General features: G+C 44.5%; 2 protein-coding genes across 5 annotated transcripts in view; one reads left to right on the top strand and one right to left on the bottom strand.

Annotated features, from left to right (window-relative positions):
• The first annotated feature begins 589 nt into the window (after positions 1-589).
• ATP5PO (ATP synthase peripheral stalk subunit OSCP) lies at positions 590-3,560 on the top strand. Its single transcript, XM_088528998.1, has 7 exons — positions 590-619; positions 816-866; positions 962-1,072; positions 1,446-1,575; positions 1,692-1,804; positions 2,976-3,062; positions 3,379-3,560. The coding sequence occupies exons 1-7, from the start codon at positions 590-592 to the stop codon at positions 3,490-3,492; spliced, it is 636 nt and encodes a 211-aa protein (XP_088385124.1). The 3' UTR covers positions 3,493-3,560.
• A 7,050-nt stretch (positions 3,561-10,610) lies between these two features.
• Positions 10,611-24,579, bottom strand: part of ITSN1 (intersectin 1) — a 120,562-nt gene continuing 106,593 nt past the window's right edge. For all 4 annotated transcript variants that reach the window (XM_088528982.1, XM_088528983.1, XM_088528984.1 and 1 more), the window contains 11 exons: positions 20,325-20,446; positions 19,360-19,466; positions 17,865-18,048; positions 17,323-17,421; positions 16,328-16,495; positions 14,436-14,648; positions 13,934-14,055; positions 12,155-12,237; positions 11,971-12,054; positions 11,388-11,561; positions 10,611-11,149 (listed from right to left, as the gene is read on the bottom strand). In XM_088528982.1, coding sequence (XP_088385108.1) covers positions 11,001-11,149; positions 11,388-11,561; positions 11,971-12,054; positions 12,155-12,237; positions 13,934-14,055; positions 14,436-14,648; positions 16,328-16,495; positions 17,323-17,421; positions 17,865-18,048; positions 19,360-19,466; positions 20,325-20,446 — 1,505 coding nt within the window. In that variant the 3' untranslated portion in view covers positions 10,611-11,000. The remainder of the gene's footprint in view (positions 11,150-11,387; positions 11,562-11,970; positions 12,055-12,154; positions 12,238-13,933; positions 14,056-14,435; positions 14,649-16,327; positions 16,496-17,322; positions 17,422-17,864; positions 18,049-19,359; positions 19,467-20,324; positions 20,447-24,579) is intronic.

Below are 24,579 nucleotides of genomic sequence, written 5' to 3'. Positions count from 1 at the left end.
GGGCACAGACGACTTTTCCCTTCGCCCCTCCACCTGCAAAGACACCAACAACCAGACTGCAGTGACCCCACTGCAGAACGTGTTGCAGCTGCTCACACAACATGCCACGGTGGGGCCTGCAAGGAGATTTGCTGCAGTCACTGTAACTGCCTCCAGAGGCACATTCCTACGACTGAGCAAAAAAATAATAACGACTTTCAGCAATGCAAGGCAACATGCAGGAAGACGGGGAGGGATTTTTTACCCTCCTAGAGAAGGAGGGCCAAGGCTGCGCTACAAGCAGCCATCCCTGCCTCACTCCCCGGACTCGCTAGGCATCCTCAGGGCCCTGACCCACAGCTTTTCCCCTCTAACACTCCGCCACGGCGCCTCGGAGGGGCTCGGGGAGCGGCGCTGGCCGTTGAGCGCGCGCCCCGGACCGCTGAGACCGTTGGGACCGTTGGGCGCGCGCAGCCGCGGCCCCCGCCCCGCCGTGAGGAGGCGCCTACACCTCCCAGCGGGCAGCGCGCCCCGCGGCCGGCCGGCCGCGCATGCGCACCGCGCCGCGGCGGCGGGGCGGCGCCGTGACCTAGGGCGGCGCGCGGGGAAGATGGCGGCGGTCGCGGGGCTCGGCGTGAAGGTGAAGGGCGGCGCGGGGGGCGGCGGGGCCTTGGGGTGCTCGTGGGGCCGAGCAGGGCGCGAGGAGAGGCGGGGGGGGGCGGCGTGGACGGCGGGTCGTTTCCCCCAGCCCTTGTCACTGCGGGGGCTCGAGCCCCCCGCAGCCGAGGTGGCGGTTGCGCGGCGCTGCAGCCGGTGTGTGCGTTATGTTCCCGTAGGTGCGGCACCTCAGCACGTCCGCGGCGAGGCCCGTCTCCAAGCTGGTCAAGGTGAGCGGGCCCGGGGGGAGCAGGAGGAGGAGGAGGAGGGCGGCGGGAGTCTCGGCAGAGGGGCGTCTCTCAGCGCCGCTGCTCTCTCGCCCCAGCCGCCCATCCAGGTGTACGGGCTGGAGGGCCGCTATGCCACGGCACTGTACTCGGCCGCTTCCAAGCAGAAGAAGCTGGAGCAGGTGGAGAAGGAGCTGAGCCGCGTGCGGGTAAGGCCCAGCTCCTGGCGCGGTTTGAGGGTTCACCAGGGGCTTCGCATTAGGGCTCTTAAATATCTCTGTGCATGCACCCCCCTTTCACTCAGCTTGGTTTGCCTGCTGTCTGAGCCTGCCGTTCCATCTTGTGACAGGCCTTTATGCTTCCACTGCTCCCCCTCAGCTTGTTAAGCTGTTTAGCAGTGGTGCAGCATCAGCCGTGAAAGCAGCATATAGTAAATATATGAAACTGTTGTTTCTTGGCTTGCTTCAGATCTCTCCTTATTCCTGCCCATCTGGTGATCTCATTGCCCACCTGGCATAGTCCAGGTTAGCCTTGCAGTCCCTGGAAAAATGACTTTCATCTGTTGTCCATGTGTCCTCTTAGACTCTTATGAAGGATCCCAAGCTGTCTGGTGTTGTTATGAACCCTCATACCAAGAGTGCAGTAAAACAAAAAGCTGTAAACGATGTTTTAGCAAAAGAGAAGATGTCCCCTATAACCGTCAACCTGTTGAGTAAGTAAGCTCGTGAATATTGAAAAACATCTAAAGTTCATGGTTATTACCAGTAGCTCTCCAAACCTGCTTCTTGCGGGCGCTTTAAAGCCTCTCAGACCATCCTCCTTTTCCAGACTTGCTGGCTGAGAACGGGCGCTTGCGCTACACGCCAGACATCGTGTCTGCCTTTGGGAAGATCATGAGCGCGTACCGAGGCGAGGTGCTCTGCACCGTCACCACGGCCCAGGTGAGCCGCAGGGACCCACGTCGAGCTCGGCTTCGGCGGTGCCATAGCCGGCCAACGTCTTCAGTTTGAGTTTTCATCTCTGCCATGATGAGCGTCTCTGTGCGGCGCGCGCTTGGTGTCCAGCAGTTATCAGTCGGATTTGCCATCAGGATCCTGCTTGGGTTCAGGTTGGAGTGAATGGTCGAGCTGACAGCTCGAGCAGGGCGGCCGTGTGGCTGCACCGGAGCTCCTGCTGCCTGACTCTGCTCCTTGTGGAGAGGATCCCGAGCGCTGTAAGCGGGATATGTGTCTGACTCTGAAACCCCGTAGCCTTCAGAAGGGCTATAGCGAACTGCCCACCTGGGGCAAGCGATGCGTCTCATACCTGCCTCTCTGTAGCCCACAGGCACAGTCTAGTTGATGGCCTTCAGGGATGCGTGGAAAGATTTTCATAGGTTCATAACTTTGCAAGTTTTCCCAAATGTTTTGTATGCGAAGGTACTTTTCTGTTACTACTTCTTAGCTCTCAAACTGTTGGCTATTACATAGTCTTAATAAATAAAACTAGGTAAATGAGTTTAAACTAAGGCAAAACAAAAGGTTTTTTGCTCTGCGAGGTGTTTCTTATTCTGAGTCCAGGTCATAGTAATATCTGAGCAATTTCTAGGGCCAGCAAAGATAGATTCACAGTGGCCCGCTCTCAGGGATGTAGAATTCCCCGTGCCCAGGGGCTTCTCACAATCTGGAAGCAAGCTGGAAACGTGTAGCAGAGCTGGGAACTGTGGGCCTGTTTCCTGGATCACTCTCCAGCACTTGAGGTGAAACTATTTTTTGTACACGTTAGGAGCAGCAAAACTACTCCCAACTTCTTCCTATAGGCTGTGAGGCGGCTCTCTGGGCTCCTTTGCAGAAGTGAGGAGTCTGCCGTGTGCTTGCTTAAGATGTAAGCGTGAAACTGGTGCTGGGAGTATACATAGAAAATGGCAGAGTGTTGAAATGAAGTGAAAGCAGCACAAAGTGACTCTGTTTCTGTAGTGTCCCTTTGTCTAGGAAGGCTGCTTACTCTGCCTTCTGGGAAATGTCTTTTTTTAGTGTTGCTTTTTCTTTGCAGCTTAATGGAAAGGTAACAGGAATCAGTATTATATACATTTTGTTAAATGTATATAATTTGTCTTTTGTTCGAATTTTTCAGCCCCTGGATGATGCCAGTCTAACTGAGCTAAAAAGTGCTTTGAGTGGATTCTTGGCTAAAGGAGAGGTCTTAAAGCTGGAGACCAAGGTATGGGTTTCTGGAGATTTCCTCAAGTTAATGCTAAATGGACTTTGGTCTCTCTGTTCTTTTTTTTAAGATTTGTTATATAAAATTTGTTTTTTTAGTAGCTGGATTCAGTAAAATCAATATGGGGAATATCGTATATATTTCTGTGCTTTCTTGATACTGAAGTTATTAAAATAGTTGGAATATAATGACTGCAAAATTGTATGAAATGTGTGTTTTAAAAGCTTTTTCTTCACTAGTATGAACATTAATACTAGGATTATGAATTTTTGCTTTAGACTTTTAAAATTTCTGCTCAATATTTTTTTTTCCTCAGACGGATCCCTCAATCCTTGGTGGAATGATTGTCAATATTGGGGAGAAGTACGTGGATATGTCAACAAAGTCAAAGATCCAGAAACTCACCAAAATCATGAGAGAGACTGTCTAGCAGGCCGTCCTGTGCGTTCACAATGAAACCTGTCACATAAATCTAATAAAATTACTGCTTCTCGAGTAGACTGCTCAAAATATTTTGATGATTTAGGAACATAATACTGAGAAGGAGAGGTAGAGAAGCTGTAGTGAGTTTTGCTTAGTCCTCCTTGACCATTTTGTGTCGCAGTTGAAAATTCAGCCTGCCACAAGTGTGAGTGAGGATTGCTCTGAAGGATGGGGAGAAGGTTTCTCCAAGAGCTGCTGCATGTGGTCACCCCACCAAGGGGTTGCTGTTGGTTTCCAGAGAAGACTTCCACGTAGGGCATGGGCAGAACAACAGGTCAGGAGTTGTGTTGTTGCACATGTTGCTTCTAAGTGTGTAAGGAATGAGGCGAGGGGAGCAGTGGGGCTCCTGAAGCAGCAGGATTTGTGTCCGGGCAGGGTCTGGGAGCCTGGACAAAGGGGCTCTGCACGGTTAGACCTGGCTGCCCCCTCCTGTCACCTCTCCACTGCAGTGACGGAGCTTCACTGGCTGCTGCGGGACAAAACCGGGTCTGCAGCCCTGTCCCTTTGTGCCACCCAGCCCGAAAAAGCAGAAGAAAAAGCATCCCCCCGGCACAGAAGTTGTTTGGCTTGGGGCTAAATAAGCTAAATATTAACAAAAAGGAAGGAGAGAGCAAAGCGGGGTCGCCCTTGAGTACCTGGCAGCAGAGCTGCTGGCCGCCTCCGAAGGGTTGAATCAACACTACAGAGGATGCGTCTGCTCGTGAGCAGGGCCCGTGTGATTTAACATCGCGCATGTAGCAGCGAGACCCTCCTACTCAGCAATTGTTTTTTTTTTTCTTTCTTGACTCACCATGGCAATTTTTGTTTTCCTATCCAAAAAATGCGAACACTGTGGTACAGAGATTAAAAAGTGGCACATGTCAGGTATTATAATAAAATAAATTACTAAATTTATTTCCCTATTGCTGGGGCTGGCTATTGCTTTGCTTATGTCAGAGCGCTCTAAGTCCTTTTGTCAAAAATATTAATGTGAAGATGTATTCAGTGTGTCTTTGACACCACAATGCCACTCTTACTCAAGGCTTCTCAAGAACATAAGAATGCACATTTGAACTTTTTTAAAAAACAGGGTTTATTCTTGCATAATTTCACTTGCACAACTACAGTCTGATCTGTGTCAAACATTACACAGAATAAAATCTTATTTTCAGTACCAACCTTGGTGAATGCAGTCTGGGAAGTGGGCATAGCTCCTTGAATAGCTGAATACGTTTTGAGGACTTTCATTCAGTTTGACATTGGTAAATAGAATCACTTAACCGAGTGGGGCAGAGGAAACAACACATTCAAAGCAACGAAAGCACAGTTGAAATTGTCTTAAGAGAAACAGTGATGTCTGATTCACAATTCTTTGTAATACCTATTACAAATGTTTTTTTAAAAAAGAAAAAAAGTCACAGTATAGATGTATTCCCGCAGAATAGTGAGATATGATCTAAATTAACAATACAAGTAAATTCTCTAATAAAAAAGAAAATGATCTTTTTCTCCTGTCTGACCCAATCTTAAGACAAATACGGGTAACAGGTATTTTGTAATGCCTCTGTGATTTTTAGGATCTTAAGAATACTACATACAGTACAATACTTCCTTTCATTAGAAAAAAAGGAAACTAGCTGATACCATTTGTTTGGCAATAAAAAGTGCACTAAAAAGTAACACCACCACCATTGGGGGGATAATTCCCCAATTCTAAGTATTAACATTGAAAAAATACTACAGCTATATATTTTTTTTCTTCTCAAAGATTTACTGACACTAAGTAAAAAGTTCCCATTATAAAGTCTGCAAGGGCTTATTGGAGCCTAAATCCCTTCCTCATTCCGTGGGGACCTGGAATAGGGTGTCCTGCAAAGGCCGTTAGCTGGGACGCGGCCGCCGCGTTACGAGCTGGGGTCAGAGGGACACCACCGTGATGCTGCGTCTCACCCTCCCACCTCCAGAATCCAGGATTCAATCTCGGATTGAGACCAAAGGCATCTTTTTTACAAGGGGCAAATGGGACCCAGCCGCCAGGTTTGGGCAGCTCGACCTGCAGGACACCAAACTCACGTTTCTTCCCCTTTCCTCTCCCCCATTCATGCACCCAAATCTTCCAGTTTAATTTGCACTCACTGCAACATCCAACAGCTGCTGTCTGCTCTAAGGTCACAGACCAAGAAAACGTTTCATTTACTTCCATAGCATTTTAAGATCCCTGAATGAAATGCTAAGTGCAGGGTCAGCAACATTTTGCAGCTCTAGGAGTTGCGCAAGGAAGTCACCTATGACATAGCAGGACCTTCTCAGACAGCAACATGAAGCGACTAGGCTAGTTAGTTTAACATTGTCCTACTGCAATTTTGAATTCATTTAAGTTAGGTCCTAAATATATCCTCATATATGCAGAAAAATAATTTCCCAAGGACGGACCCTATTTTAAAATATTTAAATGACTAAACAAAATTGTGGGCCTATATTATTACTTCTGTTAGATTTACTCAGTATTTGACAACAACAACATAGCTGTGTTTTTATATCATATATACAAATAATCATATATATAATCTCTCTATATAAGTTCGTATTTACCTATAGATACATCGATATGCATGTAGGACAGAGCGTGTTTGGGCAAAACAAACCCCGGGCTATATGTGGAATGTACGTATAGAGAAGGGCCCTCGAAAGCCAGTTGAGTTAACCGGACTCGCAGCTTTTCTGTGTTTCAAGGGTTTTGACTGCTGGATTTGAGTGAATTTGAAATCCCCCGTGGCAAGCAGAGCAGTATGAAAGCAGACACCACCACTGCAGCAAAGGCTCGGACTTGTGACACTTTGAAAAACGACCTACTTACTTAATAATATTACAAAAAAACTTCATTATCCACAATGTTTCCCCCCCCCCAACCCTACTCACGTGTAACAAAAAGTGATTTTTTTTTTTAAGGGTTAAAAAAATGCAAAATGAACATTTAAAAAGTTCCCTCATAAAAACTCATATTGAGAAAATACATAATAATCAAGAGCATCTAGAAAAAACATCCTGCAACTTCTCACTCCTTTGGCTTAGTGGCAGCTCAGTGCCCAGCTGTGGCCTTCAAGGTGCCCAAGTCAAAGCAGCAGCTGCACGTGCCCTCTCCGAGCGTCACGGCCTGGCTTCCTACCAGCGCGAAACTTGGCAAGATACCTGGTATGTCTGAGGCCAAGGTCAACAGCCTGTTTTATATTTTAAAGTGTTTCCTCAAGGGCTGCAAGGGTAAGGGTATGCATTAGGCTTTGTGCAGTAAGCCCAGCTCCAGAGAGCTCAGTGGCTCCGACCCAAAGACCAGTCACTTTGAGGAAAGCGAGGAGGAAAGCAGACCCAGCTGCAAAGAAAATAATGAACTACTTGTCCATTTGAGCTCAAGTTTTAACTTTTTGTTTGATATTCTGCTTGTACCTGGCTTGACCTTCCCATCGTTAAAAGAGGTCAAACCACCATCATCGTGCAGGCACCCAACGACCGAAGCCACCCAGCTTCCGAACGCAGGCGTGCGGCCTGTCCACAGCGTTAACTGCTGCCTGCAGCGAGGCACCTGCTTGCTCCTGAGGCAGAGCCTCAAGACCAGGCCGGTTCTTACGCAGCTCGGGAAGAGCCTTCCCAGGGTCCCCAGTGCTGGCGGGCCCGGCTGAAGGGACAGAGAGGCGCCTCGCCGATGGGTTGTGACACTGCTGGCAAAGCAGCTCCTCTGACTAGCAGAAAACACATGGATGAACAAGGGGGAAACACGGTTCTCCCTGCTAAAATTAATATATACATAGGCAAAGAAGTGCAGCGTGGAAAAAGGACATGTGCCTGTGTTAGCTCCTGGAGGTCCAGAGGAGCTGTGTGGACCACACCAGGAAAGCAAAGAACCTGACGGCAACATGTACACGTCCTCGAGATCCTGGGCAGCACCTGGCAGCACCACAGCGCCGAGCACCGCAGGGGCACTCCTCAGAAGGGAATTCTTGGGGAAGGGAGCATGAGGGCTGCTAAAGCCCACCTGCCACAAAGAAGGGCACACAAATCTGTGCGTAGATACCGAGCTGCGTTAAATCCCATGTGCCTTTGCCTGTGATGCCTTCCTGGGTGAGAACACACACATGGTTCACTATTAATCAGGCTGCTTATGGATTCTCTTGGTCCTGGGTAACTGAAGTTCTGCTGGGATACTGTGGATCTGATTCTAAAATAATCTTTTTTTTTTTTTTCCCTTTTTCTTAGATATCCTATCCTGTCCGCAGCCACAAGAGCATTGGCATTCTGCCTGTCCCCAACTACCTCCATCTTCAAACAGTCATTTTAATCATTTCTAAAAAAAATGTTGTTTCTTGCCCATTAACTTGATTCTGCTACAAGACTTAGACTCAAGGAAACATCAGACAGAAATATCCTTCTCCTTGTTAAAATTAATATACGTAGTGGGAGAACGCAATTCCCAGAATTATAGCTTGGAAAACAAGCTACAAGATTTTGCCTCTTCTTTTCCTGGTTTCTCAAAAGCAATCTCACTGTTTCAATGAAGGTAGCAAATGCATCAAAAAGTCACAAAAATATTTTTGGAAAGGCTTGAATGCCAGCCAAGGAGTGTGATGCTGAAGAATTTGTTATCCAGTGCTTATCCAAATGGATTGCTAATGGCTCTTTCAAACCAAAACATGATCAAGTATTACCCAGACTTTGAGTTTTGTTGTTGTCGCTTGGCAGAGCGTTGGGAGAAGTCTACATGTATCAGGATGGGGCTGGAAAGGGCGCTGTGCTCTCAGAGGTGTGATTTTACTGGTATATTCAGAAATACATATAACCAAGAGTCTGAATTATAGGGTCTACACAAACACAGGCATTAAGACAGCAGGAGCACAGACTAGCACACCTGACAGCCTGAAGAGGACACTCAAAAGAGCCCAGCTCAACCTGGTGACACCCCCTGGCTTTGCGAATACACCAAAAGACACCCAGCTTCCTAGCACACTCGCTGCTGAGTTGCTCTCGCTCCCCCAAGCAAGATGATCACGACACAGGCCATCGCTCGATAGGCCGACAAGAGGATGCTGCTTCCTGCACGGAAACGTTAGTGCAAATGCAGCCAGCGAGTCTCTCCCCCAGGAAAAGTCCTTTTTGGGACATAAAGGCCTGGATGCCTGTGGGATCAGTGCAGCTCAGGAAGGGAGGACAGCAGACGACTGCCCTGGGGCAGCCATCAAGGCAGCGCAAACCAGCGTGCGGGACCGGGCGACTCCGGGACAGGGACGAACGTGCTGGTGAAACGACACCCGAAGAGTGACACTACTCGTTAAGCACTGCAAGGAATGGTCACCATATTTACAGCTACTGAGTAAAATTACGACAGCAATAAAAGGTTAGACAATGACATTTAATGTTACTCCATTAATAGATTTTTATCACTTCTTTTTATCCTACCACAACAATGTGTATTTTCATATACATTATATTCAATAAAATGGACTGCTATGGAATTAGGAAAGCATGGGTTTAGTACTATTTACATATTTTAATCCAAACAATTTTCTTAACAACATTGAAAAATAGAAACTTAAAGTTCTCTTACTTCTGTTTTCAGCCAGTTAGTGGTAAACAAATGCATGCGTTGGAAGTTAAACTCCCTCTAAAATGTGTCACTTGAAAGTTTCTAACTAACTAAAGTGTGTATCTCTGTTTTGTTCAAAAAATACATAAGTATGTCTGTCATTTCTGATACAAAATTCTACACTATCTTCAATAAATAAATAATAAAGCGATTCTGAAAAGTATGAAATGTAAACTTTGTTGTCCCTCCAACATACATTTTTTTTTTCCAATTGCTTGAAACATTATAGTGGTCTTGTAGGAAATTATAATACAGACACTTCCCAGCACAGTTTACACTTATCACCATACTGTACCTAGCTATCCGTTATGAAGATACCCTAATTTCCTAATGGAAATCAATAAGACTTGTAGCGCTAGGGAACACCGCCTATACAGGAGAGGTGGCAACCAGTACTGAAAGGACATGCAGGGGACACCAAAACCTAACAACAGGCTCCACAAGAACATTCACATGCTAATGAAACAGGTTGATAACCTCCCATTTGGAAAGAAAGTCAAAAATACCAGTGTTTGCATGATAGGCAATGAGCACAACGAACCCGAGCGGGACAGAGATGAACTTTACTCGTAGGGTGCCTACCCCGGCTTGGGCCCAGACCCAGCGCTCACGCACGCAAGGGAAACCAAGACGTCAGAGCACACTTAAAGCCGGGTGATTTGCCAAGCAGGGAGAGTTTGCTGGATGGGGGCCGACGTGTGAGGGGTGTCTGTGTGTGTGTGGGTGCACGTAGAGCTAAGCGCGTACATAGACCCCAGCGCTCCCCGCCGTGCCCAGGCTCCTGCTTTGGGGCTGTCCACGCAGCGCAGCCCAATGATTCCCCGTCTCGGCACGTGAACGCCACGGCCGCCGCGCGCACGGGCAGCCCGGCCTGCGACCAACACCTCTGCGAGCTATGGGGTGCCGCTGCCCTGAACTCAACAACATGATGTCACACCCGTGGAGGCACGGTACAATTCAACACCTCAACACCAGTGATTGCTCGGCAAGATAGACGCAGTGGGGTAGAAATCAGCTTCGGGAGCCAGAGCCGTGATTATTTTCTGCCCCACTGCAGGTGTCAAATCATCCATCTGCATTCACACAGTTCAGCAGCAACAGCAGCAAAGTAGTAGTGAAGTGGTATAGCACAACATTCAGCAGGGCTCTATATTCACCTTCACTTACTGTTCAAACATTTACGACCCTATAGAAAATAGCAACTTTCAAAGGTCCCAAGCAGGGGAACAATTCTGTGCAGAAGGCCTGTACATAATTTATTTTCAGGGGCAAAGTGAGTCATGAAGTGGTTTGCTCATAGAATCTTCAGATCATTATTTATTTCCTAAGTCTCTTCAGAACCGCCATGAAGGTCTTCAGGTCAATCCAAGATCTTCTTACCACTTAACTGCTCATCCGATTCACAAATCATTTACACACCACTTTGCTGAGCAATAGGCACAAAATTCCTAAGGGGGGAAATCTGCAGAAAGTATCCAAACATACCAACATTGCCCTCATCACGTAAATGAAAGAGTAGAGTAACTGGAGCAAGCACAGCAACCTATGTGGTCTGTCAGCCTTTTGGACTGTGCACAACAAACGACTAGGTTATTTCACAAACCCAAGAAACTAATGTCAAGTTCCACATAGAGAAGTTGAGGGAGGCTTCCTCACAAAATTGGGATTCATTTTCCAGTGAGAATTATCAAGGCACAAAGATGCTCCTGTTTGCTTTGATAACCCTCTTATGTGTGAAGGGCAAGCAGCAGTTTCATACCAAATGAATAAGGATTTCGTGACAGCTTCTGCAGACACCTATTGCAGTGAACTCAGATTGAAATAAGACATTGGTCCCTTTCCCTCTAAGGCTCATCAAACAACTGCAGGTCTAGTCGGACGACTATCTCTCCCGTTGGGACTTCATGCAGAAGGAGACACTTTGTAACTGGTCCCTTTGAACCCTGATCCTTCTTAATGTCTGCCACACGGATCTCTGTTCTGCCCAAAAAGTCTGAAATGCAAAAAGACAGCATCAAGTTGCATACATTAAGGAAAAAAAAAAAAAAAAGCCCCCCAAACCCCAAGAGACCTTGATTCTCACCCTGACACAGGCAAGACTCCACTGGAGAGCAAGGGTAAGCCAGCCCCTGGCTATGCAAAGGGGTTCCATACGTACCCCAGCAGGCCTGTACTTCTTAGAAAAGGGAGATTTGAAGACAGTCTTGGACACATGACAGCCTCCTACTTACCATCTGGGGAGAACTGGTCCCTCTCAAACACTGTAATGCAGAGCACGTCCTGCTCGAGGTCCTTGATAAAGAACTGGCAGTTGGAGTTCCACTTGGGGTTCAGGGTGTCCTGTATCGTCTTGGTGATGTGGCACTGCGAGCCCATCGTCACCTCACAGTACGGGTTGCTCTTTCCTGGTGAGGAGGAAGCAAACAGAAGAGCGCAACCAGATTTTCAGGTGTGTGAATACCCTCTTGCTTCTGCAGCCAGCTAACAGGGGAAAGGTGGTGGTCTCACTGCCATTTCAATAAACAGGGATACAATTCCGCAAGGTGCAGAGCACCTTCCACTACCATCATTTCAGGTCTTTGTGGCTTATGGTCTCTATGGTGGAAATTAAGCTTGCATGAAACAAATGCTTAAGTGCAGGGCAAGTGTGTGACTGGCAGAACTACACAGTCACCTCTGTATATTTTAAGATAATAAAAAGTGCTTCATTAACAAAACCCTCCTTTTGGACAGAAAGTCCCTTAAAGTTGGTTTAACAAAAGTGACTGTCTTCTTCATAGAGCATATTACAAAAAATGAAAGAAAGGCTCTTACCATGGGATCTGCAAGGTTTTAGTTCAATGCCTTCAACAATATTCACCATCAACCTCCCAATGCCTGTTGCTCTCTGTGAGCGAACTGTGGTTAAACAGAAGAGGAGAGACAAAAGTCACTATGATATTTTCCTGCCCGTGGGCATTGCCACAGGAGAGGAGAATCCCTGCATCCCATGCTGTACCTAAGTAGGCCTTTTCCCTCTTCTTCTTTTCAGTCTCTATGTAAAGTTCTGAAGCAGCTTTAATTTTCTGAACCCAGGCAGTCCTTCAGAGGAAAAGAAAAAAACGTTGCAAAATGCCATTTCCATTAGGATCCAATTTCCCCTCCCTAGAGCACAACAAAGAATAAAGCTGGCCCTCATTCCAAAACACTTGCACTCTAAAGCTTGATACCAACCAGGATCTGCTATGCAGCGGTGCCTCTTTAGAAGAGACCTTACTGAAATTCTTGGTACCTGCAGAGATTTAAACATCCCACGCTAGCAGATCCCTGAGGACACAAGGGAGCCTAAGGCAGGGGGCAAGGTAAAATGAAAGTATCCCGCAGTCGTGAGGCCCTTTCAGATCCCAAAGTGAAGAGCTGCGGCTCCACAGGGAGCTGCAGCTCGTTGCCCTGGGCCAGACTGGCATCCAAACACTCACCTCCACAGAGCACTTACTTTCTGAGAGAGCAAAACACCTGGGGCCAGTTCTGCCTTCCAGGCCAGTTAAATAAATGGCAGCTTTGGAAGTGTATCAAGGACCAAATTAGGCTATGATCATGCAAACCTTTTGAGACTAAATGGGCAAATTAATCATTTATTGATGCTGGGTTTTTTAATTCCTGCTGTCGTTCATTAAAAACAAGTAAATGATAAAAGCCTAGAGGCACCTCTTACACCTCATTTATTTAACAAGCAATTCTGCCACAAATCAAAGTCAACAGTCACAAAGACATGGACTGAAGCGCCTGCGTGAGGAGAGAGGCTCCTCTCCGTGCTGAAGGGAGAAGGGAAGGCGCCTCCAGAGGGCGTTCGGGACGTAAAGATCCGGCCGACTCCTGCACTGGTGCTGCGGCCTAGTCTGCCTGGGCTCCTAGCTCACCCATCAGCCTAACGGCACCAGACCCTGGGGCTAAAAGGCAGCAGAGCACTGCGGACACTCTGGGCATCGGGCAGCGGGTAGGGGCTGCCCCCTGTGCGATTCTGTGGCACGGAGGTGGAAAGCGCGCACCAACGGACCAGGGGTATCCGCAAAAGCACGGCCTTTTCCCAGAGAAATGACACGCGTAAGTGCCAACGAGGTCAGAGCGCAGGTTCTGCCAGGCACGCAGGGCGCAAAGATGTTCCGCACTGTTTTGCATGCATTAGAACTGCCAGGGGCAGCAAAGCCATCAAAACATGGTGCTAATTGTGCTAAACTATGTATCTTGTGTGCACTTTTCTAATGGTTTCATGTAATCCTCTCTTCCTGAGCTTGCCAGGGACAAAATCACAAGGTGAAGTTTGGGTCTTGTCATTCTTTGGACTGTTCCAATCTAAACTGAGCCAGGTTAAAATTAACCAGGTTTTCTTTGCTACGTTTTCGCTTCAAGTTTTAATTTTGACCTGTTTCTGAACCTTATTCAACACAGAGCCACACAAACGCTTGCACTGGCACCATAACAGGTAGTTGTTAACAGGGGAAGGTAAGATTTCATCTTTTGGCTTCTTTATGCTAGCATAAAATGTTCCATAAATATCAGCCCTCAGGTATTTCACTGTTGGTCTTACTGGAATCTGGTAAACCTCATTATTTCTCCCTCCTTTCCATATAATACAGTATCATCGTACTCTCAGGCACGGGGAATTCTCCAGATAGATAGTCTTGTGACAAACTGCTTTGTAAAGGTTTCCATGGAGATCACGATGCATCTGCATATCCCATACATTTGCATCAGACTTCTCAAATTCAATATTAACGTGGCCTCTGCAGGTACTTACCTCTCATTAATGCTCTCAGCCCGAAGTGTATAGACTCTGTCAATGTGGGAGATATGGAAGATGGGCTCATCTCCAGAGGGGTCTGTGGGTAATTTTACTAGTACCTCATTTAGGAAAATGGGCTGTAAAACATTAGGCAAAGCCACAGTTCTATAGCACAATAACAGAACAGATATATTCAACACAGAGCAATCACAACAGATTTCCTTTGTGCCTAGAATATCTTTTTTTCCCCCTTCTTTCCTGAAGCTGCAGGCTTATGGAGCACCACAGTCTCCCCCTTCTCCTGCATGGCTCCCTGATACCCACGCTGTCTGCTGAAGAGATTGCTGTGGGAGAGCTTCAACAGCATATCTTCCTATCTAGCTAAAGCTAAATTCACCACTTAATTCACCATTGGTCCCTGGAGTCCCTAGCATATACCAAACCTTTCCTCCTGCTTTTATACAAGCACCTGCTGTGAATGGAAAGATCTAGGTCACCACTGAAGAGGGGTACTTACAGTTTTGTACATTTTATACTGCAGGTTTGACTTGGGGCTGAAGACCTTGTCTGTGCCAGAAGAGCCAAGAGGTTTTATGATCTGAGTCAGGAGGAGGAAATCGTTGAACAGAAAGCCATACAGTTCCTTGTTACTCTTGGCTTTATAGAGTTTCCCACTGTGCAGAAACTTGCGTGGTCCCAAGCAGTTTGTAACAGAATTAAATACGAGTTGCTGCGAAAAGTAGAAGAAGAACAACAACGCACTGTATAAAGTAAAACAATCGAGGTTCCCCTGAAAGAGATCAAATATAGTTTTGAGTCCTAATGTTAGTTTTAATTCGTGTCACAGGGATGACGAGCAATGTCTTTGTCTTGCATATGAGAAGCAGTGCAAGTCACAGGAAAGCTAAACAAAATTAACTGTACGGCAGCCCATCAGGTGCATGGGGCAAGACCTGGACCATCAGAGAGAAGCCAAAAGGATCTGAACCTCCCTTTGCATTTCTCTGCCACAAACATGCATCTCCCTGGGTGGCACTGAGCTGACGACAATTTGCCCTAGATTAGCAGTAGTTAGGCAAACAGCTTCTCCAAATGCTAAGATTTTTCAACGTGGATTACATGAATTAGCTAGCGCTTTTGCTCCCAGTATCCAGATTTTACCCATTAAAGCATACTAAAGGATTCCCAGATTACCTGTCTTTTCATACCCAAGTGCCTGGGATTACAGGACAACTGCCGACCAGTGGCTGGGATGGGAAGAATTTACAACTCATTTAGAGGTCTCATCAGATCAGTAGCAGGCTTACCCTTTGGTAAGGTGTCATTTTTAGACTTATTTCTACTGGCCAGGGTTGTGTGGTTCCTGCCATCCTAGCTGGCTGAGCAGGTAGATCTGGAGTGGTTCCTTTTATAGATTAGAAACATCTAAGTCAGAAGACTGGGGTAAGGCCTGAGTCTGACCACTCCATGCCACAGATGCCAGGCTGTTACTCACATTATCATGAGAGAAAATAGGCAGTTAGTTGGCCTTTCAAACAATATTTTTGGTTTTCCAGTAATATTTTTGTTGTCTGACACGACTTCAGACCTCATGTACAGAACTCAAATGAAGCTAAACGCCTCTCACTTTGGGCAGCAGTTATGCTTAAAGGATAGCTGACAGTGACTTTCACTCTTCTGAAATATCTTACATGTTTTTTTTTTTCCTTGAAATGGTTAGACTTCATAAGATGAACTTTTTTTTTTAACTTCTAGAATCAAAAACAATTTAAAATCAAGTTATGTTCTCTCTGCTTCTTAACCTTACCAATAACAGGGAGGCCCTACAAAAAGGCCTCCATCCTCTCGTAGGACAGACCAACACAATATGTTTATGGCATTCTCACTAGAGAAGATTACTATGGTACATTATAAAATAATACACAGTGATAGGTGAAGTGACTTTTAAAGTCTAACAGTAAATTTTAGAGACCAACTGGGTATTTTTGCGTTTTCAATGCCAAATCTTATCACAAAGCGTATTTTCTGTGACAAGTTTGAATGCACTTCAGGATGGCCAGGTACTCCTTTAGGATGAGGTAACAGCAGTACAACAAACACTTTATTGTACAGAGCTATGAAACCAGAAAGTTGCATTTGAAAATTGCAGCATTTCACCTGGTGTTTGTCCAAAGACAGGAAACAAAAGCAGTATTTATCAAACAGAAAGCAGTAAAACACGAGCAGTAAAAAGGATAATGTGCATGCCTGAAAGACAGCCAAAGAAGGATGAAAACAAATGATCAAAGATTACAGCGTTTGATCGCACGGTTCGTCCTGATGCAGGGCCGCTCGTGAGCCATGGTTTCTTCCCAACGGGTGAAGCAGCACACCCACATTTTGAATTTCTCCAGACTGTACACTGTTTACCTCAGACAGGCCCTCACACTGAACGTGAGCCTGGATCCACTCCAGCCGATCGGAATTTTCCTTTTCCCGCACTCCCTCATTAACTTGAGAACATAGTTCTTCTGCTTTCTCGAGCGCATGCTTCAAGTGACTGTGGTCAGGGTGGCTTTCGGGAGTGTTTTCTATTATCTGCAGGTAAATAAAACACATTAGCCTCTTCTGTTACCTATAGTTAAAAACATAATCTCCTGCACTTGGTGATTTCTTTATTTTTATCAGAGATGGCTAATAAGTTGCAATTTTTTTCCCCTTGACATACATGGAAAATAGGAAAAAATCCCACACTTCGGCATGAACAGCAGAAATGAATGCCTGTCTGCAGAGCCTTTACATCAGTACAGAGCTCACACTTCTGACATAAGTATGCAAATTCTGGTCATATACAGAAATACATCCAGGACTGATAAAGGAATCTCTAAGTGCCAACATTCAATTTAGAATTGGATTCTTTCCTGTGCAAGTATTGGGCCAAGTTCACTAATATTATTCAATATGTGTTAGGCAACCAGGGAAAGCTAGAAAAGGGCTGTAAGCCATCCAGTAACATAAGTTGTGCAGTAATGTAACGTGCAAATATTCAGCAATCAGAGTTGCAAACTGACTACCATTTGCAAGACTCCAGGAAGGGAAGAGCACCATGGCAAAAGCCTAAGGGAAGTGCAAGATTAACTCATGGCTCCTGTTTTCTGAATTTGAATTTTTCACCCAGTTTTTACTGCCTTCTGGTTCTCTCTGTGCACATCTTGCTTCTGTTTGTAACAGAAATCCAGTGTCATTTAGTTGAAGACCGATGAGTTATTGCTGATTTGCTCCAATGTGATTGAGATAAAAGGATAGCCCTCATTCCCGGATCAGAAATCTGACACTGGGAAAGCTTGACACAGATGGGAAACTGCTCTGTAATTAAGCTATAAAGCAAAGCAGCATCAAACCGTCACCTTTGCAAAAGAACGTACATTTTTAATTATTAGTGGGTATCTTGTTACCCGTTGCATAGGCTTTAGTAGAAAACTTGACAGTGGCATTCCTTTACAGCGAGGATCCATTGCTAACCTCTGAAACATTAGAGAGGTAAAATAGTGTTAGTCAGTTTGTTTAAAACACTGCAAAATAAGCTCGTCTAAGAAGGGAAAAGGTAAGACAACAAATGCTTCAGCTAAGCCTGTTCCTAGATCACAAGCAATCTCAGAATAGCAGAATGATTTTTATTTTTTTACAAATATTCTTCATCTGTCTTGCAGGTACAGGATAAAGTCCTCTTCTCATCAAGTTATTTACTTGGGTACTAGCATGTTATTGCAAGAACATTATAAAACCAAAATTAAGTATTTTATGGCACTATTGTTCTTGGGGGGGAAAAAAAGTATTATTTCAATGAGTGCTAAAGTTCATTCTAGCCCAAATGTAGCACTATTCTAAGATCATGTTTTGGAAAGCAGCAAAATGACAGTCTAAGGGTACGGTCTATGAAATCCATGGCGATTGCTCCTTCTCTTACTTTAACAAACTCCTTGAACTCCGGGACTTCATCTGTTTTCTGCTGGATGAGGGCCGCCCCGTTGAGCTGGCAGCTGCAGAAGCGAATGTAAGGCTGCATGTGGGGCAGCTGAGCTGTCAGGATGTCACCAATCATTTTCACCGGCATCTTCTCTCCAGACATCTTCTTACGCACACGCAATGCCCTAAACACGAAAAGGTCACGTGTGGTTTATGAGTAACCAGACCACTAATGAATGATTCTTGATTTACGAGATAAGCAATTCGATTCTTATCCATTACTGAAAGAAAGAGAGCCCTGAATAATAGAAGATCAGTCACAAGATTTATTACATATTGTAACAATACAGTAATCAGGACTGCCCTCTCAGCCAACATCATTTTCCCCTCTTGTGGTCAAAGTATTATTTGAAATTAACTTGATACAAAGCCAGATGAGAATGTCAGTTCCTTGACTATTAGTTTAGAAAGAGAATTTGGATACGCTCTTGAATCAAGAATGGAAACTTTCCCACTACTTCATGCCCAAAGCTACTTTTAATTTTTAGCCTGGTTTCCTAAGGAAAAGAGGTCATTGAGCTGCCTGTGATTTTCCTATCCCTGTCATAACTTCTGAGTTTGCAGGTCATTTTTCAACGACATTTTACAAAAGAAGAGGCATTTCTAAGTGATAGAATCCTGAAGAGTTCAATGGAAATTAGCAGCTAGGTTGGTGGAGGTGGAGGAGCGAGAGGAACTTTATTAATCCTCTTGCTTATGAAGGTGTAGCTTTTATTCTTGTGCCTCCAGACCAGACACAACATCTACTGTCTCTTGCTGAAGTGGTTGAGAGAGGTGCAGGAGGGAGGAAAGGATCCACCAGAGGCCAGAGGGGATGAAGGGAGAAATAAGGGTACTTGCACTGTGTGGAGTTTCATGGCAGAGAGGTGGGGTTGCAGTAGTTGGAGGCTGTGGAAGGAAGGGTGCTGGGTTCACTGGGCACAAATCCATAGGAAACCAGGCTTTGTTGGCGCAGCTTCTCACAAAACAGCTCATTCAGACGCGACAGGCCTACAATAGCTAAAGGAATACGTCAGCTAACCCCGAAGGAGGGAGGTAGAGATCACTGTGCTTTGCTTTGCATCCACAGATAACTGGAACTGGGTATGGGCTGTGACAGAGACACACGACACAAAAAAGACCTGCAGGTAGCCTTGACCAGCACTGCTTGCTCTTCAGGAGAGGTTGACCCGGCCTTCAAGAGCACATGTACACCAAGAGCAAAGCAAGTGCAAATACTGACTCACAAATAGCTACTAGATGCTTCTCAACAACAAATAACGCGCAGTAAACATTATTAATTTTCTGCTTTCTCCAACAAGGTAAAATATGTATCATTTTGGCCACTATTTTCATGGGCGGTAAATATTTTCAAGCAGTTAAAAGGAGAAATGGGACAGGGGCTGTGAAAGAGACCCACAGTTTTGTTATTGCTAAGGATGGGGCAGGAAACTTACTTCAGTAGTTTAATATTGCACATAATCAGCTCCTTCCAATTAACAAAAATCATAGCAACTTCTTTTTCGGTTAGCAGCTCAGATTCCATTAGTGGTTTCTGGAAGATCTATAGGTTCAGAAAATTAAGCAATTTAGAAAGCATATGTTAAATATATTCAAAGTGACAAAGATTGATGTTCACTTTCTTAGCCTGAGGGCGTTAAAATTTTACAACAGAGCAGCACCTGATACTCACTGGAACAGACTTCAACCAGACACTGTGCCCTAGAGGTCCCCAGCATTTCCCGTTAATGTGTTTGTGAGCAGGATACTGCTTTAAAAGAGCACGATCTAAATGTGTGTCGGTTGTGTTACTTATGTTGCAGACGATCTGTTTTAACCATGAGTATTTTAGCCAAAGGTCTCCTGCAAAATATCCCAGGTCTTCTTTGATAATGCAACTGTAAGTATATTAGTTCTATTTTTTCTCATAGTGTTTCACTTGGCCATTTTGCCACAAAAAAAGGACAAAAAACCCTCCTCTGTCACAGGGATTGTCTGTTTGCCTACATACATTCCTTTTTTTTTTTTCCTCCACATAAGAGATGCATCTTGTAACATTAAGGAAAAAAAGAGGCAAAAAGAAAGAATAACCAAGTTGTCACTGTGCAGCTGGCACAAAATGTGCTTTAAGTGTTAAGAGCTTCCACATGAGAAATCAGCATACAAATTAAGGAGCAGAAAGAGTTTACGAGAATGATAATTTTAAAATTGGTGTTTTGGCAGCAGTAACACAAGGGCTCAACACTAGTTACACCCACACCCATACACACCTACAGCAGCTGAACACAACCCATTCCTAGGAAGCTGAACGTGGCAGTGGTATCAGAGAAAGAATCACTTCACATAGTGAAATTACTGCTCTAATTTACTTTAGAAAGACAAGTGAATAAAAGCTGGTCCAAAAGCTGCTGTGTGTGTTTACCTCCGTGACCAATTGCAGATCATTGACATAGTTCTCTTCAGTGACGATGAGCTCATGGATATATCCCTGCCTTTTTCTTTCGGTAGGTGTCAGCATATCCAGAAGATGCAAGTCTGCACACCCTGGAAAACACAAAAGAAACACAGATTTTACTTCTGGCCATTTGCAAATTCATACAGATCTGCTGTAGCTAAAATAATATTTACTGAACAGAATTTTCAGCTGAAAGAAAATCTTCTGAAATTGGCAACTGGATTTTTCTGTTTTTTTATTTTACATGTATTATTTTAATTCCCTTTAAAATAAATTTCAGACAGGAAAATTTTCAAGATATTTTAAAACATGTTGCTTCAATAATACCTTATTTAAAAGGATTTTTACATGAATAAAATTCTTTAGCTTATTTCTTCTCCCCCCCCCCAATGAATATTGGCAAATTCAATACATTGCCCTGTGAAACACATTTTTCTAAGAGGAAAATATTTGGTCACTTCATGCATTTTAAAAGAGGCAGCTTCTTTTTTAACTTATTTTCTACAGCATCAGCAATGACACAAACACACTGAGATCTGACAGGGAAATTTTAGATCAAATGCTTTCAAATGCTTTTATAAAGTGAACCATTACTGCTCCTAAACACATCACCCTGGAGCAACTCTTGCAGTTCTTTGTACATCAAGTTAATCATTTGATAATACTCCCTCTTATTTTTTAATTTCTTGGATGCCAAAGAGGTAATGTTGCACCGTGCCACTGGTGAGATCTGCATGTATCACTACTGATTGTTCATGAACATGCTTTAGGATGCTCTGCTTCAACTAATTTCTGCTCCAGAAAAAATAATGAAAACTCCTTCGGAAAGGAAAAAAGGAAAAAAAAAAAAAAAAAAAAAAGAGAGAGAGAGAGAGAGAGAAAGAGATCTACACAATCAGGGTAACTTCTTAAAAAAAAAAAAAAAACTTGCTTAAAAAGCTGAACAAAAATCAGAAGCTTACACACATGGAGAACACTCCTTTCAGGTATTTAAGTACAACACGTTGAAGTGCTTTCAAAGAAGCATTTTATCTTTTTTTTTTTGAAAGAAAAAGGTAGAGTTTGAGATTTATCAATTAAAATGATCCTGATTTAATGGCAAAATAATAAAAATGTTGGGCACTTTCCAAAAGCTTCAATTCTGTTTATTAAATGGGCACTTTCAAAGTATATTCTTAGTTATCGTTGAAAGTAAATGGGGTCTAAAACAGATTTATTTCTCTCCGTGCACTGCCAGCTTCATTAAACATGAGAAAAGTGCTTAATTATTTTTTTCTCTAGAGGCTGGGAAGTTTACTCTTCAAAGATGCTGAAGATCTTGGTTTAAAGTCTTATTTCCAACCACTGATGTTATAGAGGAAGCATTTAACATATTCAGTTATAATATTTTACTGGCTACCTTGACAGATAGTCAATTGGGATTTAAATGAGCTACTCTGAACTTCGATAAATGATGTCTTTTCAAACTAAACAGTTGAGAAAATAATCTATCAGAGCAGAATATGTAGCAGAGAGTTTTCTAATAGTGAATTTTTTTTCTATATTTGGTGCAAAAGTAGCAAGAATTTTCTCCTCTTTGTGTAAAGAACAGAAAAACAACGTGTTTCTTTTCAAGTTGAAATGTCAAGGCCAAAAGGCTCCAACTATTTTTTCAGGGAAATCAAAGTACTGTGTAAATTACTTTCATAATATAATCGATCAATTCAACCAACTAAAAAAGACTCACAGCAGGCACTACAAAATAGCCTTGATATCAGATGTTTCCAGTGACAAATGGAAAACTTTTGCTGTGGATAAAGGAGAGGACCTCACTTCATAGAGAATTGGTTAATGTTCCTAATTAAAAGCACACAGTACCTCATGCATATAGCTATTCAGGTAGGTAAAATTAAGCACTGGAATTTGTCCTTTTTGTTGACAAGAGTGCCCCACTCTCTTTTGTATTTTCTCTCTCCTTTGAAAAGTAGTGTGCTGGATTCCATCCGAAAGGCTGCAGAAGCTGAATTTGAGTCTTTAACTACAAAATAGCTAGTAAATTCAGAGCAGAATGGGGGAATTATGATGGCTAAATCACCGTGTTCACAGTGTGGTGAATATACAAATTTCTGCCCTCTGACCGGGCAACGTGTTTGAAACCAGAGCAGGGCGCTCACACACAACCCCCCAGCCTGGCCATTTATTCCCTCGGCTCTTCAAGAGCCATCACTCAAATGCTGAAACTAGAAGTCTGTGCTTTTGGACCCATGGAACTGAAGAAATGTTAGGAAAAAAAAATAATAATTTCAAATATCATTCTAAATATCATTCAGTCTTGTTCCCATTCCTCCAGGACACTGAAAATATGTGTCTTTAAATGAATCACTAAGCTCGAGAACAGTCCACAAGATATTCTCCTCGATGGGAGGAGGGTTCTGCCGTGGGACTCGGTGATCCAATGCACGAGCACAACTTTGAATGCCTCCTCGCGCGGGGCGGCTGCTCCGAGCAGCGCGCTCCGTACTGAGCGCGGCACGAGGCAGCGTTCACAGCGAACCTCGCGCTGGCCCGGCCTGCACGGACAAGGGCACAGCAGGCAGGAGCCCCTTCTGCTACGGGGAACCAGGAGCACTACGAAAGCATTCCGGAGGTTTCCCCCGAAACACGAAGCAAGGAAAATAGCCCTCCTGGCAGGACAACAGCATAATTACGGCGTCTCACCAGCTTCCCGCTTCCTGGCTTATCAGCTAACTTCACACACAACTATCAGTTTGGGGAAGGCACCCTGTGGGCCACACTCACTCCTGGGAGGGTATTTCGAGCCTTTGCTGAGGACACCTTGTCCTCTGGTGAACAAACTGATCTTCCCATCCCTAGCTTGTGTGATGCCAAATCCCATTATACAGCAATTTTCGACAATTTCTGCCTGTTTGGAATATCTTAACATGACTGGTATGCTCATTTATCAGTAGGACACAGCACACACTCTGTATAGCTGGCAGTATTTTCATACTGGGACAGAGAGCGGTAGGATCTAGGAACAAGTCTGAAAAACCCGACTTGCAAAATATTACACGCAACTTTGTTTTGCCAAGGCACCCACAGCACCAGCCTCCTCCCAGTCACACCAATACCTCTTGGCCACTGCCAATTCACATAGTCCAAACAACACATTTAGGATTTTTTAACAGTTTTTTGATTCCCCACCGCTTTTTTTATCCTCTCCTTGTTATCCTAGAACGCTCCCAGGTGTCCAAGACTAGCCGTGCATTTGTGATACATTACCGTGATCCTCATTTTGCAATAGCAAAATCTTTCTGCAGAGCTTTAGGTGAACATCTTATTTACTCGGAAACAACATGTGTTAGTATTATAACAAGTGAAGAAGGAGAAGGTGAGAAGGCAGAGAAGGAAATAAACAGGACTTGTTTAGCACTCCCTTTACAGAACCTACTAGGACAAGAATAAAATCGTAAGCGTGAGGGCAGGGATGCATCTAAAAATATACATTGGCAGTGTTAACCAATTCCTGGATTGGCGTATATCACATCAGGAAACTTTAAATCTCGCCTCTTTGTTTCAGCCCTTTGAACATTTATGGACCTATCTTGAGCCTCTGAGCACTGCTCAGTAATAACAAATCACTCAAAGCATCAGTCACAGATCCAGGCTGAGAGAGCTGCACAACCTAATCTTGCATTGCCTTCAGAAAATATAAAGACGTTGTATAGGTACTTCCTATGGAAGCAGAAACGTGTTAACTACTATTCTAAAAGCTCAAACTGTCTAACAAGCAAAGATTTTATTATTTTTTCACTTTTTTAGTGAGATCTCTACCCTTCTTCCCCTTCAAGTCTTCCCCTCAGAAAAGGGTCTAAGGTAATCAGTCCATATCAACTGAAACCATTCATCAGCATCCAAAATAGCTCCAATGCATGAAAAAAACTCAGCAGAGAAAACTTCATGTGGCAGCGAAGCGTGACAGACAAAAAACACAAATCAGGGTTGAGCCGACTAGGCCAGGGCGCAGACAACCCTCACCCGAGGGCCTGCGCTGGCCGCGTCAGCCGGGTGTTCTGTGGGTACAAACACTGCCGCGACAGCGAGGGGAATGAAACGCAAGCACAGAGCTTCCTTCGTGCTGCCGGGCACAGCTACCGCCAAGAGGGCCGCAGTCGGAAAGGTGGGAAGGATGAGAACAAGCAATTTTAGGGAACTCAAGGCTAGAAAGCAGAGCCAAACCCTG

The sequence above is a fragment of the Tinamus guttatus genome, unplaced genomic scaffold (assembly GCF_059628265.1).
Source record: "Tinamus guttatus ecotype Peru unplaced genomic scaffold, ASM5962826v1 Tinamus_guttatus_pri_ptg000318l, whole genome shotgun sequence".
Taxonomy (NCBI): Eukaryota; Metazoa; Chordata; class Aves; order Tinamiformes; family Tinamidae; genus Tinamus; species Tinamus guttatus.
This window is presented reverse-complemented; position numbering and strand designations above follow the sequence as displayed.